This window comes from Mesoplodon densirostris, chromosome 2 (genome assembly GCF_025265405.1).
Source record: "Mesoplodon densirostris isolate mMesDen1 chromosome 2, mMesDen1 primary haplotype, whole genome shotgun sequence".
NCBI classification, from domain to species: domain Eukaryota; kingdom Metazoa; phylum Chordata; class Mammalia; order Artiodactyla; family Ziphiidae; genus Mesoplodon; species Mesoplodon densirostris.
Window position 1 is genome coordinate 12,751,990 of NC_082662.1, and position 15,685 is coordinate 12,767,674.

Consider the following 15,685-nt stretch of genomic DNA (forward strand, 5'->3'; position numbering starts at 1 on the left):
GGATTCTTAACCACTGCACCACCAGGGAAGCCCAGCATGAACTACTTTTGATCTCATGAGTTTACTGACCAATTATTATGCACTTTGATCATTTTGTCCTAGTTGATTTTTTTTAACCATATTTGTGGCTTCTTCCCCAAACACACATTAAATCTCAATATTATGATTCAAAACAAAACAAAGCCTGGCCATGTTGGCAGCAGCCAGAGACAACCATGGCTAATGCTTTGCTGCACCTCCTTCCAATCTTTTGTGTTTTGTTTTTACCTGCTTATTTGCAGGTTCAGCTAATCATGCTTTATTCCCTTATCAGGGCATCATGAGGATTTTCCTCAGGTTACGATAAAGGCTTCTTTAAAATCATGGTTTATGACAGACGGCAGAGACACATACACACGGAGTACCCCTGGGGTACAGAGCCCCAACACGGGCACTGAGGAAGACAGAAAATAAGAAGATGGGGGAATTCCCTGGTGGACCAGTGGTTAGGACTCTGCACTTCCACTGGCAAGGGCCCAGGTTCAACCCCTGGTTGAGGAACTTGCAAGCCAAGCGGCGCAGCCAAAAGAAAAAAGAAGATGGGATCCTGTCTGGGGAGCTAAACACCCAAACTGAAAAAACTAACTTCAATTTACATTGAAACTTGGATTTTTTTTTTAATTAAAAAAAAAGGACTTCCCTGGCATTCCAGTAAAGACTCCGTGTTCCCAATGCAGGGAACACGGGTTCGATCCCTGGCTGGGGAACTAAGATCCTGCATGCTGTGCGGAGCAGCCAGATAGATAAAATTTAAAAAAAAAAAAGATATAAAACTGATCTCTTTTATTTTTTTGGTAGGTATACAGTTGAGGCAAGTGTCCACTAACTTACAGTGTCCCCTATGAAGACAACCCAGGGGAGAAAAATTGCCATTCTTGGCAATTCTGTCTTATGAATCCCAAATAAGGTGGATCTTATAAGCGATTCTACCTCACCCGATCTTGCCTCAGCGCTGGGAAGCACAAAGCCGGTCTGCGGGCCACCTCTAGCAAGCACGCAGAGCCTCACCAGATGCACTTCTAGACGCCAAACTTCCTCCTCTTCTTGCCTTGCATTTCTATTTCCTCCTTATTTTCTCTTTCTCTGTATTTTGTTCTACTACATCCCTTGTACTTCCTTAAGTTACCTCAAACCCTTTTATGGAAACCAAAGAAGGCATTAAGTCATAGGTAACGGGATCCATGGAGATGTTTACACCCCTGACTCAGTAGTTTCCTAAGGAAATAATTCAAGTGAAGCCAAAAGCCCTCAATACAAAGACACTGGTGGTCATGTGAGCCAAAAATTGGATACCACCGAAATGGCCAATGCTAGGGAATGGTTTAGTAAGTGATTGCATATCACTACAATGCAAGATTATAAGCCATTTGAACAGTGAAAATGGAGACTGTGGAGATGTGGGGTGATGCTTCAGGGAAAAGGTTCAATGAGAAACACGGACTGTGCCCCTCGGCCAAGATCCAAAGGTAAAAGGCAAAATGAGACTCCCATGTCGGGCTCGTAGGATTCTGGATGTTTCTTTTTTTAAGTTGCCATATTTTCTGTCTTTTCTGTTTTAAAACCCAAGCTGCCCCAGAGCAGTGGCAGGCCTGGAAAATGGAGGGTTAGGAGTCAGGGCAGGACTCGGGCCACACACAGCTCAGCCACAGAGTCACTGGGGCGGTGACGCTGCAGGACATGTCCTGGGATGAGTTTCTCCAAAGCAGAGCTCACTGCAGAGTACAAAGTGTTACTTCAGAAAGGAAGCAGCTGAAAAGAGCCTCAGCAAAGACAGGCAGAGGGCCGAGGGGCCTGGGGTTCCACGCGGGAGGGTTTCTGGAGCAGGCGGTTGTGACCCAGGCTCCCATGTGAGAAGGCACAGCAATCCTGGTGGGAGAAGCAGCACCTGTCGGGCAGGTCTCTGGGCAGGAGAGCTGGAGGGTTTGTGTGGCTTCATCCACAGTGGGTAATAGCAAGGAGGGAGGGAGGTCACAGTTCACCCAGGGAAGCTGGGGTCCCATCCACAGGGGACAGAGACAGGACAAAGACGGTCCTGGAAACCCCATAATAACAACCCCAACATCTACTGACCGGACGTCCCTGGCGGTCCAGCGGTTAAGATTCCGTGCTTCCACTGCAGGGGGCACGGGTTCGATCCCTGGTCAAGGAACTAAGATCCCATATGCCGTGCAGTGTGGCCAAAAAATAAATAAAGAAAGAAAACCTTTAAAAAAAAAAATCTATCATCCTCTCACCCCATACAACTAAAGCTCAGAAAACTCGGTCATTTGTCTGTGGTCTCACACCTAATGCGCAGGGGACCAGGACTCTGTGCCTCCCAACTCTGCCAAGGGGGTCTCTTAGATCTGTGAAAGCTGGACTGTGGCACACAGCTGTCTCAGGTCACTGCTTCCGGTTGTTTGCTTGGTCGAGATTCTGGAATCTGTCCTAGGGCAAGTCGGACAGGGGAGGAGACCTGAGAGGGGAACCTGGGGCTGCCGCTGGGTCTGCCCGGGGAAGCAGGGTGCAGCAGGGGAGGGAGCACTTCAGTGGGGGATGCTCTAGGAAGGGCCTAAGGAGACGGGTGGGGGCTGCCTGTGAAAATGGGACGATGGGATCTGAGAGGGGAGGATGGGGGTCAGAGGAAGACGGGGTCAGACAGGGGATGCTGACTGTGTCTCCATCCACGTGTCATCCTCCTACACATCTGCTGGGAAGGCCTCGCCTGTGGGTTATACATTTAAGCCATTGCTTTCTTCTTAAGGAGCCTTATTGATTCAAAACTCCCTGCAAGGAAGAAGAACATCCCATAAGAATTCACAGTGGGAAGAGGAGCCGTTCCCTCAGCACATAACATCCACAACCACTGTCGTACATGAGTCTTCCTTTCCAGCTTCTCGGCATGATCTCTAAAGTTCTGGAGGGGTCACCCCAACATGTAGGCCACTCAGCTCTGGCTGAGTTCATCATGCTAACACTGAAGTTTCACACCAAAGTTACTGACTTGGAGGCATGTTCTTCCGTGTTGCTGCCCGCACTACCTCTTAAAGAAGGGGCGCAGGACATTTAGAAGATTTTTTAATTGATTTACATTGTAACAATAGTGAATCTTAAAACAGCAACACGAGAGTCACCAAAATCCAGGGCAGACATTCAGAGACCTGTAAACAACACGACACCAGTCACCAGACACCAAACAACAGTCACTGACATTTGGGTATTTCTGTCCTCAGCTGATGGTGGCGCCACCATGTGGCAACAGCGTTAAACACAAGATCCCGCAGCAGGGAGCTAAGCAGAGACCACCACTCCAAAAGTGGCACCTTAATCACTGCGTTCCAGCTTTGGAATCCTGCTGTTGTCAGTAGATTGTTTGGTTTTGTTTTTAATGGCAGGAGTCCACATTACGTCAAACCATATTTTTATATGGTTCTATTTCAAATTCAAACAATTAGAATGCACATAAGATGCAAGCATACTGTGGGCTTTGTGCCAGGCTGGGGACCCAGCTGCAGGGCGGATGAGATTGGCTCTGCCCTCAGAGAGCTGACCAGGGGACGAAGCCATCTGAATGCAAGGAGAAAGTGCTAAGACAAGGGAAGAACGGGGGCTGCAGGAGCACAACAGCCGGCACGAACACTGACTTTCTGCAAGGAAGGAGGTGTTCAGGGAAGGCTTCCTGGAAGCGGTGACAATAAGCTGTAACCAGAAGGATGGATGATTAAGAGGTGGCCAGGAGACAAGGCAGAGGAATGGCACATAGAAAGCCTGAGGAGTAAGCCAGACCCTGGTGTCCTGGGAAGGCTGAGCAGCGCTCGGGGGGGCACAGCATGCCAGGCGGGGGAGGCGAAGAGGTCGGGCCCAGATTAAGGGCCCAGCGGCCCTGCTAAGGAGTCCAAAGAGTAACACCACAAAGACCCTCCTTCGCTGCTGAGAATGGACAGTGGGGTGGGCCCTGGCCCAGAAGACCAGCTATCTTCCCCAGAAAGCTGGCACCCCAGCTCACCCTTCAATCTGTTTTTCCTTTGATTCACAGGAGAAAGAGGGACCACGCACTTCTGAGTAAGAACATCACTTGACCACACATTCTGGATCATAAGAAGAAAGACAAGTTACAAAGGATTTCAACCCAAGAACAGCAGTCTCTCCATCTACCTGTCATCATCACTCTGAGATAACTGCACTGGTGACAGGGGTGGGGCTCTTATGTGACACTGAGTCCTCTGGGGTCAGCAGGAGGAGGGAGGCCAGGTTTCCAGTTAGGAAAATGAACCAGGCAATGTGTTAAGTGCGTTAAGAGACACACTAGGGCTTCCCTGGTGGTGCAGTGGTTAAGAATCCGCCTGCCAATGCAGAGGATACAGGTTCGTGCCCTGGTCCAGGAATATCCCACATGCTGCGGAGCAACTAAAGCCCGTGCACCCCAACTACTGCGCCTGAGCTCTAGAGCCCTCAAGCCACAACTACTGAGCCCGTGTGCCACGACTACTGAAGCCCACGTGCCTAGAGCCCGTGCTCCACAACAAGAGAAACCACCACAATGAGAAGCCTGCACACCGCAACGAAGAGTAGCCCCCTCTAGCCGCAACTAGAGAACAGCCCGCACACAGCAACGAAGACCCAATGCAGTCAAAAACAAACAAACAAATAAATAAATAATAAATTAATTTTTTTTTAAAAAAGAGCCACACTGATTAGTATGTGAGAGATAGTAACACTAAGAGCTAGGCTCTCTTACTATCCTTATTTGCCAAGCCTTCTAGAGATTAACTGGCCCATGGCTGTGCAGGGAGCAGCTCACCCAGGATTCGACCCAGTGTTCTCCATCACTCATGGCCAAGTTACAGGCCTGGGTCATGATAGTGACGTAACACAGTTCCAGTCAAATTATAAGTCCCAGGGGACAAAGACCCCACCTCTGCATCTCTACAGCCTGGTGTATACAGCAGGTGGTCAATAAACTTACTGGATGAATCATATGACCAGAGCCTGCCCTCCTAGACAATCTCTCCCATGACTCCCCCGCCAATGTGGAATAGTATGGGACAAATCACCGTGTGCAGAAGGATATGCCTCAGGTGCCCATGTTACAGGTCACTGGTGTGCATACTTGGCATACAAGCCGACAGCTCTACGGTATAACAATGCCCGCTTCTCTGGCAGATCAGGCCAAGGGACAAGGAAGTGATATGCCTTTCAGACATCCCTGCCCCTGGAGATGCCATCATGTCCCATAATCCAGGACACATAATGCTCTCTCTTCCCTCTTTTTTATTTTATAAGAAAACCAGGTAACGTTGAAATAGGGCTCAGGTTTAAAATCAGGACGTAGAGCAAAACTACAAACAATCTAAATAATCCTTAAAAATTACTGAATCCCCAGAACCTAAGCCTTTGGGAATTCCAGTAGTTAATTCAGCAATGGCCTCCCTTTCTCTGCGAAAGGGGGAAGGGAGTCTGGTTGATGGAGGTCAGGGCAATGATGATAAGGAAAATGAAAGAGGTTTTCTCTCTCCTCTGCATTGTTTGTTTTTGCCAAGTCTCTGGGGTTGAAGTGGCCACAGCTGAATGACCCCCTGATGCTATGGCACTGGGAGACGGAAGACGCAAACCTCTAAAGGCTGGACAGAGCTGAAGCTACTCCAGCTAGATGGAGGTGCCACACTCGGAGAGCAGTGACCATGTTTGGGACGCCCCCGGCTGCCTGGATCAACCCCGGGACATCGCGAGGAGCGATGGAGAAGGAAGTAGGCAGTGGCTGCTTCCCCACTAGACTCACAGGGGCAAGGAGGCTGAGGACCGGCCTACCTCCGCCACAGGCCTGGATGAAGAAGAGCTTGGGCTTCCCTCCCAAGCTGGGGCAGCCAGTTCCAGTGAAGATGTTCACAATTCTCTCGACAGACACGAGATATCCATCCACGCCATAAACAGCACCCGGGAACTGGAGGTGGCTTGCCTAGAAAACCATGAATCCTGGTGACAAACCAAGGAAGTCAGGGTAGGAATCCAACAGCCTGTTCAGAGGCTTTGTGGGGGCCAAGCATTTAGAAGGTCCCACCCAGGGGCACAAGGCTGAGTTACAGCAGGCTGGTTCCGGGCAGCCCCTGGCCCATCTCTACTCCTGGGGTCTGAAACTCACATGCCTATAAGCACCAGATAGCCTAACTCGAGGACACTGGGCAGCTACCTCCAGACTGGCTGCTCTCAAAGTGTGGTCCCTGAAGCAGCAGCACCAACATCACCTGGGAACTTGTAAGACATACAAATTCCTGGGCCCCACCCAGACTTCCTAACTCAGAATCCCTTGTAGTGGGACCAGCAATCTGGTCCTTCAGGCACCTCTCTTGCAGTGAAATGCTGAGAACTGCTATTCTAGACGAATTCATCTCAAACTTTATGTGCACGGGCATCTCGTTAAGGTGCAGGCTCTGAATGAGAGTCCTCATTCTCAAGAGCTGCCAGGTGATGCCCAGGCTGCCAGTCTAGGGGCCACACTGTGAATGAAAGAACCAAACGGGCAGCCCCTGCCCTGCCAAAGGCCAGAGCTTTGCTCCATGAGGATGCTGGCCTGATAAGGTCAGACCTTTGTGGCTTTTCAAGAGAAGCCGGAAATCCTGATTTTTGTGCTAAAGTTGCCAGTTTTGAAAACACTGTGCAACCCATAGGGGTTGTTACCTCTGTTCTTTCCAACCCCTCAACTCAAAAGATGGGGAAACTGAGGCCCAGGAAGGGGGAGGGGCGTGGCCACAATGACCCAGCACATTAGCGGCCAAGCCCAGAGTGGGTTCCAGTGTCCCGACTCCCACCTAGCAGCAAATGGCCCAGAACAACACCAAGCAGGACCGAGGCAGGAACTAGGAGCTCTTACGAGCTGAGCCCAGCTCTGAACAAAATCCAGCTTGTCTTTTCCTGCCTCTCCCAGACAGCTTCTCCCAGGGACACCGTGCCACCCAGGAGGAGCATCAACTCCTCAGAGGGCAAATGGCTCCCGAGAAAACAACAGGAGGTGGACAGGGCCCCGCGGCTCTTCCTACAGGGCCAGGGTGTCTTGGACACAGGAGAGGACGGGGCTCTGCACAGCCTCTCAGGGCAGCCTTCCCAGGCACCTGCCCAAGGAGGTGAGGCCGCCTACCTGACAGCCATGAGAGAGGATGACCACCGCGCAGCAGTCCAGAGCACTGTGGTCCCGCCGCGCCAGCTCCACCAAAGCCTGGACCATTTGCTACAAGAGAGGGCTGAAGGTGAGCCAGACCGCTGACGGATCAGGTCCTTGTCCTGGGCCTGCCCCCTGCTCCCAGGGCCAATAGTGAAGTAATGACAGTCACAGCAATCACAATAGCCACCATGCTTGGGGAAGAGATGCCGGGCTAGGCACCCTTTATTTATTCCTACAATGACCCTCGGAGGTGAGCATGGTTCTCGCTGTCTAGACAAAGAAGCTAAGGCTTGGGAGTCACACAGGTAGTGGGAGAGCCAGTCCTCAACCGGGGTCTCTGAGCCTGAAGCTTGCACGGTAACCACTGAACCATACTGCCTCTCACAGTCCTACAGACCGAAGGGCTCGTCTGGGGGAGTCATTTGTTTCCAGCGTCCCTCGCAGGACACTACCCCGCCCATCCCCCATCTCTCTCTGTGCACAGGGACCATACCTTGGCAGTCAGGTTACACTTCACCTCCACCACGAAATGCAGCAAGTGGAAGCGTTGCTGCATCCTCTCACAGTCAATACCGGAGCCCGTGCGGGTCCTGAGCCCCGACTCGTGGCAGAAGTTCACGTTGTTGATAATGAGGCAGTGTCCACAGGGCTCTGCGTTCAGGACGTACGCCTGCCCAAGCACGGGGACCAATGTAAACCGGGGTCTCGTTGCACTCCTCGGGAGAGAAGGCGACCCCCTGGGTTTCACTCATGGGGTAGACAGTCTAGAGAGGTGGGACAGAGCGTGCAGTCTGCCTCCCTCGGAAGGAGGGGTCTGGGATCTACACCCAGCATTCCAGACTGCGCAGCAGACTAGGGTGCACACTAGCTGTGTGACAGGTGAACAGCTGAACTTGGGACCGAAGATTAGCTCCCATTGCAGTATTCAGGGATGAGAGCTGCTAGCTTAGAAATCCAACTCCCCTAGACATTCATCCCCAAAGGACCTAGAGGTCACCCAGTCCAGGGGAGCACCTGAGAATCGTGTGGTCAGCTCTGCCAGCAGACTCTCGCCCGGGCCACCCTGGAGAGTCTGAGGCCGCTTCCTCCAGAGGTTCAACATTTCCCTAGTAATTCTCTCTCACAGCAGCCTGTTCTTTTTGTTTATGGTACTTAACAGTATTTATACTTATATATTTCTTTGTGTGACTAGCCTCTGCTAGGCTGATGGCTCCATGAGGGCTAGAAACTCGAGTGGTCTGTTCCCAGGCGTCCTAGCACGAAGCCCAGGGCTGACACACAGGAGTCACACAATAAATGCTGTGACTAAGACAGAGACTGACTTGGTCTGGGGTGGCTGCTGCAGCCGATTCTGATGCCCACCCTCGTTAGATCTAAACTTCATACGCGAGGAAAGAGCAGAGTTAGACAATCTGCTGCAGGAAGAGCTGTACCAGGGCCAGGGTGCTGTAGGGGGCCTGGGACTGGGACCCTCCCTCCAGCTGGGCTGAGTTCCCTGGGCTCCTGACACAGCTGCAGGAAGGATCTGGGAAGTGGAGAGCAGAAGAACCCAAAGCCAACACAACTGGCCCCAAATCACATGAAGACTCACCAAGTCGGCATTTCCCTTGGCTCTGTCCTGAGCACCTGGAGAGAGAGAAAGAAGGAAAATTTGAATGTCGGGGTCCAACAGGGGAAGGGCAAGGGACACTGTGAGGACAGCTCCCACAGAAACACAGAGAAGCAGGAACTCAGGAACCCTCAGGAACTGCTAGTGAGAGTCAAGTGGCACAGCCACCTTGGGGAACTGTTTAGAAGTTTCCAATAAAGTTAAACACACACCTACTCTCTGACCAGCAACTCCACTCCCAGGTACATACCCAAGAGAAATGAGCACAATGGGCACAAAAAGACTTGCCCATGAATGATCACCGAAGACTTATTCATAATCCCCAAACTAGAAACAACCCAAATGTCCATCAACAAGTTGATGGGGGGACTTCCCTGGTGGTCCAGTGGGTAAGACTCCATACTACCAATGCAGGGGGCCCGGGTTCAATCCCTGCTCGGGGAAGCAGATACTGCATGCATGCCACAACTAAGAAGTCCACATGCTGCAACTAAGAAGCCTGCATGCCACAACTAAAGATCCCACATGCCACATGAAGATCCTGTGTGCCACAACTAAGACCCGGCATAGCCAAAATTAATTAACTAATTAAAAATGATAAGTAAGTACTACGGATGTAATGTACAACATGATAAAGATGGTTAATGCTGCTGTATGTCACAAATAAAAGTTGTTAAAAGACTAAAAAATAAAAATAAAAAAAACAAGTTGATGGGTAAGCAAACTGTGATACAGCCATACAAAGGGATACCACAGAGCCTAAAAAGGAATGAGTTACATGCGACACCATGGATAACCACAAAAACACCAGGCCAAGCAAAAAAAAGCCAGCAGAGTATATATGGTGTGATTCCATTTATGTGAAATTCTAGAACAGAAAGACATAAGGAAGCTCCAGGTCTCTTCCCTCTCTGTGGAATCCATGGAGCCCAGCACACAGTAGGTCCTCAGGAAATAGTTGAAGAATGAATAAATAAGTAAAGATGGTCATTTTTCCTTCAGTATCAAAAGAGTTTTCAGGCTTCCAGGTTGGTGAACACATGGAGGTGCTAGAAGAGTGGCTCCTGCAGCGGGCCCGGAAGGTCCACACCCTTTCCCCATACCTGCCCTCTGCATCTCTTCCATCTGCCTTCTCCTGACTTACATCCTTTTATAATCAACCAGTGGTCTGATCCTCTTCTGAAATGCATCCCTTCACAAGGGTATCCAGATACACCAGAAATACAGCTACACGTGGAACAACTCCTACAGAACACCTACTGAACGCTGGCAGAAGACCCCAGACCTCCCAAAAGGCAAGAAACTCCCCACATACCTGGGTAGGGCAAAGCAGAGAGATTCCCGCACAGAGGAGCGGTGCCGAGCGGCACTCACCAGCCCGAGAGGCTTGTCTGCTCCCCCGCCGGGGCGGGCGGCGCTGGAGCTGAGGCTCGGGCTTCGGTCAGAGCACAGGGAGAGGACTGGGGCTGGCGGCGAGAACTCAGCCTGAAGGGGGCTAATGTGCCACAGCTAGCCGGGAGGGAGTCCGGGAAAACTCTGGAGCTGCCGAAGAGGCAGGAGACTTTTTCTTCCCTCTTGGTTTCCTGGTGCGCGAGGAGAGGGGATTAAGAGCGCCGCGTAAAGGAGCTCCAGAGACGGGCGCGAGTCGCGGCTGAAAGCGCGGAGCCCAGAGACGGGCGTGGGACGCTGGGGCTGCTGCTGCCGCCGCCAAGAAGCCTGTGTGCGAGCGCAGGTTACTGTCCACACCGCCCTTCCGGGAGCCTGTGCAGCCTGCCACTTCACTGCAGGGGTCCCGGGATCCAGGGGCGGCTTCCCTGGGAGAACGCACGGCGCGCCTCGGGCTGGTGCAACGTCACGCCGACCTCTGCCGCTGCAGGCTCGCCCCGCACTCCGTGCCCCTCCCTCCCGCCCGGCCTGAGTGAGCCAGAGTCCCCGAAGAGGCTGCTCCTTTAACCCTGTCCTGTCTGAGCGAAGAACAGACGCCCTCCGGCGACCTACACGCAGAGGCGGGGCCAAATCCAAAGCTGAGACCCAGGAGCTGTGAGAACAAAGAAGAGAAAGGGAAACCTCTCCCAGCAGCCTCAGAAGCAGCGGATTAAAGCTCCACAATCAACTCCATGTACCCTGCATCTGTGGAATACATGAATAGACAACAAATCATCCCAAATTGAGTAGCCAGGAGTCAGTGCTGTGCCTCTGAGGTGGGAGAGCGAACTTCAGGACACTGGTCCACAAGAGACCTCCCAGCTCCACATAATATCAAACGGCGAAAATCTTCCAGAGATCTCCATCTCAACAACAGCACCCAGCTTCACTCAACGACCAGCAAGCTACAGTGCTGGACACCCTATGCCAAACAACTAGCAAGACAGGAACACAACACCACCCATTAGCAGAGAGGCTGCCTCAATTCATAAAAAGTCCGCAAACACCCCAAAACACACCACCAGACGTGGACCTGCCCACCAGAAAGACAAGATCCAGCCTCATCCACCAGAACACAGGCACTAGTCCCCTCCACCAAGAAGCCTACACAACCCACTAAACCAACCTTAGCCACAGGGGACAGACACCAAAAACAACGGGAACTACGAACCTGCAGCCTGCAAAAAGGAGACCCCAAACACAGTAACATAAGCAAAATGAGAAGACAGAAAAACACACAGCAGGAGAAGGAGCAAGATAAAAACCCACCAGACCTAACAAATGAAGAGGTAATAGGCAGTCTATCTGAAAAAGAATTCAGAATAATGATGGTAAAGATGATCCAAAATCTTGGAAATAGAATAGACAAAATGCAAGAAACAGTTAACAAGGACCTAGAAGAACTAAAGACGAATCAAGCATCGATTAAAAACACAATAAATGAAATAAAAAATACTCTAGATGGGATCAATAGCAGAATAACTGAGGCAGAAGAACGGATAAGTGAGGTGGAAGATAAAATAGTGGAAATAACTGCTGCACAGCAAAATAAAGAAAAAAGAATGAAAAGAACAGAGGACAGTCTCAGAGACCTCTGGGACAACATTAAACGCACCAACATTCGAATTATAGGGGTTCCAGAAGAAGAAGAGAAAAAGAAAGGGACTGAGAAAATATTTGAAGAGATTATAGTTGAAAACTTCCCTAATATGGGAAAGGAAATAGTTAATCAAGTCCAGGAGGCACAGAGAGTCCCATACAGAATAAATCCAAGGAGAAATACACCAAGACACATATTAATCAAACTGTCAAAAATTAAACACAAAGAAATCATATTAAAAGCAGCAAGGCAAAAACAACAAATAACACACAAGGGAATCCCCATCAGGATAACAGCTGATCTCTCAGCAGAAACTCTACAAGCCAGAAGGGAGTGGCAGGACATACTTAAAGTGATGAAGGAGAAAAACCTGCAACCAAGATTACTCTACCCAGCAAGGATCTCATTCAGATTTGATGGAGAAATTAAAACGTTTACAGACAAGCAAAAGCTGAGAGAGTTCAGCACCACCAAACCAGCTTTACAACAAATGCTAAAGGAACTTCTCTAGGCAAGAAACACAACAGAAGGAAAAGAACTACAATAACGAACCCAAAACAATTAAGAAAATGGGAATAGGAACATACATATCAATAATTACCTTAAATGTAAATGGACTAAATGCTCCCACCAAAACACACAGACTGGCTGAATGGATACAAAAACAAGACCCATATATATGCTGTCTACAAGAGACCCACTTCAGACCTAGAGACACATACAGACTGAAAGTAAGGGGATGGAAAAAGATATTCCATGCAAATGGAAACCAAAAGAAAGCTGGAGTAGCAATTCTCATATCAGACAAAATAGACTTTAAAATAAAGACTACTAGAAGAGACAAAGAAGGACACTACATAATGATCAAGGGATCAATCCAAGAAGAAGATATAACAATTGTAAATATTTATGCACCAAACATAGGAGCACCTCAATACATAAGGGAAATATTAACAGCCATAAAAGGAGAAATCGACAGTAACACAATCATAGTAGGGGACTTTAACACCCCACTTTCACCAATGGACAGGTCATCCAAAATGAAAATAAATAAGGAAACACAAGCTTTAAATGATACATTAAACAAGATGGACTTAATTGATATTTATAGGACATTCCATCCAAAAACAACAGAATACACATTTTTCTCAAGTGCTCATGGAACATTCTCCAGGATAGATCATATCTTGGGTCACAAATCAAGCCTTGGTAAATTTAAGAAAATTGAAATTGTATCAAGTATCTTTTCCGACCACAATGCTATGAGACTAGATATCAATTACAGGAAAAGAGCTGTAAAACATACAAACACATGGAGGCTAAACAATACACTACTTAATAACGAAGTGATCACTGAAGAAATCAAAGAGGAAATTAAAAAATACCTAGAAACAAATGACAATGGAGACACGACGACCCAAAACCTATGGGATGCAGCAAAAGCAGTTCTAAGAGGGAAGTTTATGGCAATACAATCCCACCTTAAGAAACAGGAAATATCTCGAATAAACAACCTAACCTTGCACCTAAAGCAATTAGAGAAAGAAGAACAAAAACATCCCAAAGTTAGCAGAAGGAAAGAAATCATAAAAATCAGATCAGAAATAAATGAAAAAGAAATGAAGGAAACGATAGCAAAGATCAATAAAACTAAAAGCTGGTTCTTTGAGAAGATAAACAAAATTGATAAACCATTAGCCAGACTCATCAAGAAAAAAAGGGAGAAGACTCAAATTAATAGAATTAGAAATGAAAAAGGAGAGGTAACAACTGACACTGCAGAAATACAAAAGATCATGAGAGATTACTATAAGCAACTCTATGCCAATAAAATGGACAACCTGGAAGAAATGGACAAATTCTTAGAAATGCACAACCTGCCAAGACTGAATCAGGAAGAAATAGAAAATATGAACAGACCAATCACAAGCACTGAAATTGAAACTGTGATTAAAAATCTTCCAACAAACAAAAGCCCAGGACCAGATGGCTTCACAGGCGAATTCTATCAAGCATTTAGAGAAGAGCTAACACCTATCCTTCTCAAACTCTTCCAAAATATAGCAGAGGGAGGAACACTCCCAAACTCATTCTACGAGGCCACCATCACCTTGATACCAAAACCAGACAAGGATGTCACAAAGAAAGAAAACTACAGGCCAATATCACTGATGAACATAGATGCAAAAATCCTCAACAAAATACTAGCAAACAGAATCCAACAGCACATTAAAAGGATCATACACCATGATCAAGTGGGGTTTATTCCAGGAATGCAAGGATTCTTCAATATACGCAAATCAATCAATGTGATACACCATATTAACAAACTGAAGGAGAAAAACCATATGATCATCTCAATAGATGCAGAGAAAGCTTTTGACAAAATTCAACACCCATTTATGATAAAAACCCTGCAGAAAGTAGGCATAGAGGGAACTTCCCTCAACATAATAAAGGCCATATATGACAAACCCACAGCCAGCATCGTCCTCAATGGTGAAAAACTGAAACCATTTCCACTAAGATCAGGAACAAGACAAGGTTGCCCACTCTCACCACTCTTATTCAACATAGTTTTGGAAGTTTTAGCCACAGCAATCAGAGAAGAAAAGGAAATAAAAGGAATCCAAATGGGAAAAGAAGAAGTAAAGCTGTCACTGTTTGCAGATGACATGATACTATACATAGAGAATCCTAAAGATGCTACCAGAAAACTACTAGAGCTAATCAATGAATTTGGTAAAGTTGCAGGATACAAAATTAATGCACAGAAATCTCTGGCATTCCTATATACTAATGATGAAAAATCTGAAAGTGAAATCAAGGAAACACTCCCATTTACCATTGCAACAAAAAGAATAAAATATCTAGGAATAAACCTACCTAAGGAGACAAAAGACCTGTATGCAGAAAATTATAAGACACTGATGAAAGAAATTAAAGATGATACAAATAGATGGAGAGATGTACCATGTTCTTGGATTGGAAGAATCAACATTGTGAAAATGACTCTACTACCCAAAGCAATCTACAGATTCAATGCAATACCTATCAAACTACCAATGGCATTTTTCACAGAACTAGAACAAAAAATTTCACAATTTGTATGGAAACACAAAAGACCCCGAATAGCCAAAGCAATCTTGAGAACGAAAAACGGAGCTGGAGGAATCAGGCTCCCTGACTTCAGACTATACTACAAAGCTACAGTAATCAAGACAGTATGGTACTGGCACAAAAACAGAAAGATAGATCAATGGAACAGGATAGAAAGCCCAGAGATAAACCCACGGACATATGGTCACCTTATCTTTGATAAAGGAGGCAAGAATGTACAGTGGAGAAAGGACAGTCTCTTCAATAAGTGGTGCTGGGAAAACTGGACAGGGACATGTAAAAGTATGAGATTAGATCACTCCCTAACACCATACACAAAAATTAGCTCAAAATGGATTAAAGACCTAAATGTAAGGCCAGACACTATCAAACTCCTAGAGGAAAACATAGGCAGAACACTCTATGACATAAATCACAGCAAGATCCTTTTTGACCCACCTCCTAGAGAAATGGAAATAAAGACAAAAATAAACACATGGGACCTAATGAAACTTCAAAGCTTTTGCACAGCAAAGGAAACCATAAACAAGATGAAAAGACAACCCTCAGAATGGGAGAAAATATTTGCAAATGAAGCAACTGACAAAGGATTAATCTCCAAAATTTATAAGCAGCTCATGCAGCTCAATATCAAAAAAAACAAACAACCCAATCCAAAAATGGGCAGAAGACCTAAATAGACATTTCTCCACAGAATTATACAGACAGCCAACAAACACATGAAAGGATGCTCAACATCTTTACTCATTAGAGAAAT

General features: G+C 47.5%; 1 protein-coding gene across 2 annotated transcripts in view; it reads right to left on the reverse strand.

Annotated features, from left to right (window-relative positions):
• Positions 1-15,685, reverse strand: part of CASP9 (caspase 9) — a 37,995-nt gene that overhangs the window by 7,005 nt on the left and 15,305 nt on the right. The window contains exons 3-6 of one of the 2 annotated variants that reach the window (XM_060089002.1): positions 8,766-8,800; positions 7,668-7,844; positions 7,151-7,240; positions 5,827-5,974 (exon numbers count right to left, since the gene is read on the reverse strand). In XM_060089002.1, the coding sequence (XP_059944985.1) occupies positions 5,827-5,974; positions 7,151-7,240; positions 7,668-7,844; positions 8,766-8,800 (450 nt within the window). Of the gene's footprint in view, positions 1-5,797; positions 5,975-7,150; positions 7,241-7,667; positions 7,845-8,765; positions 8,801-15,685 lie in introns of both variants that reach the window. The other variant, XM_060089003.1, reaches the window with a different exon arrangement.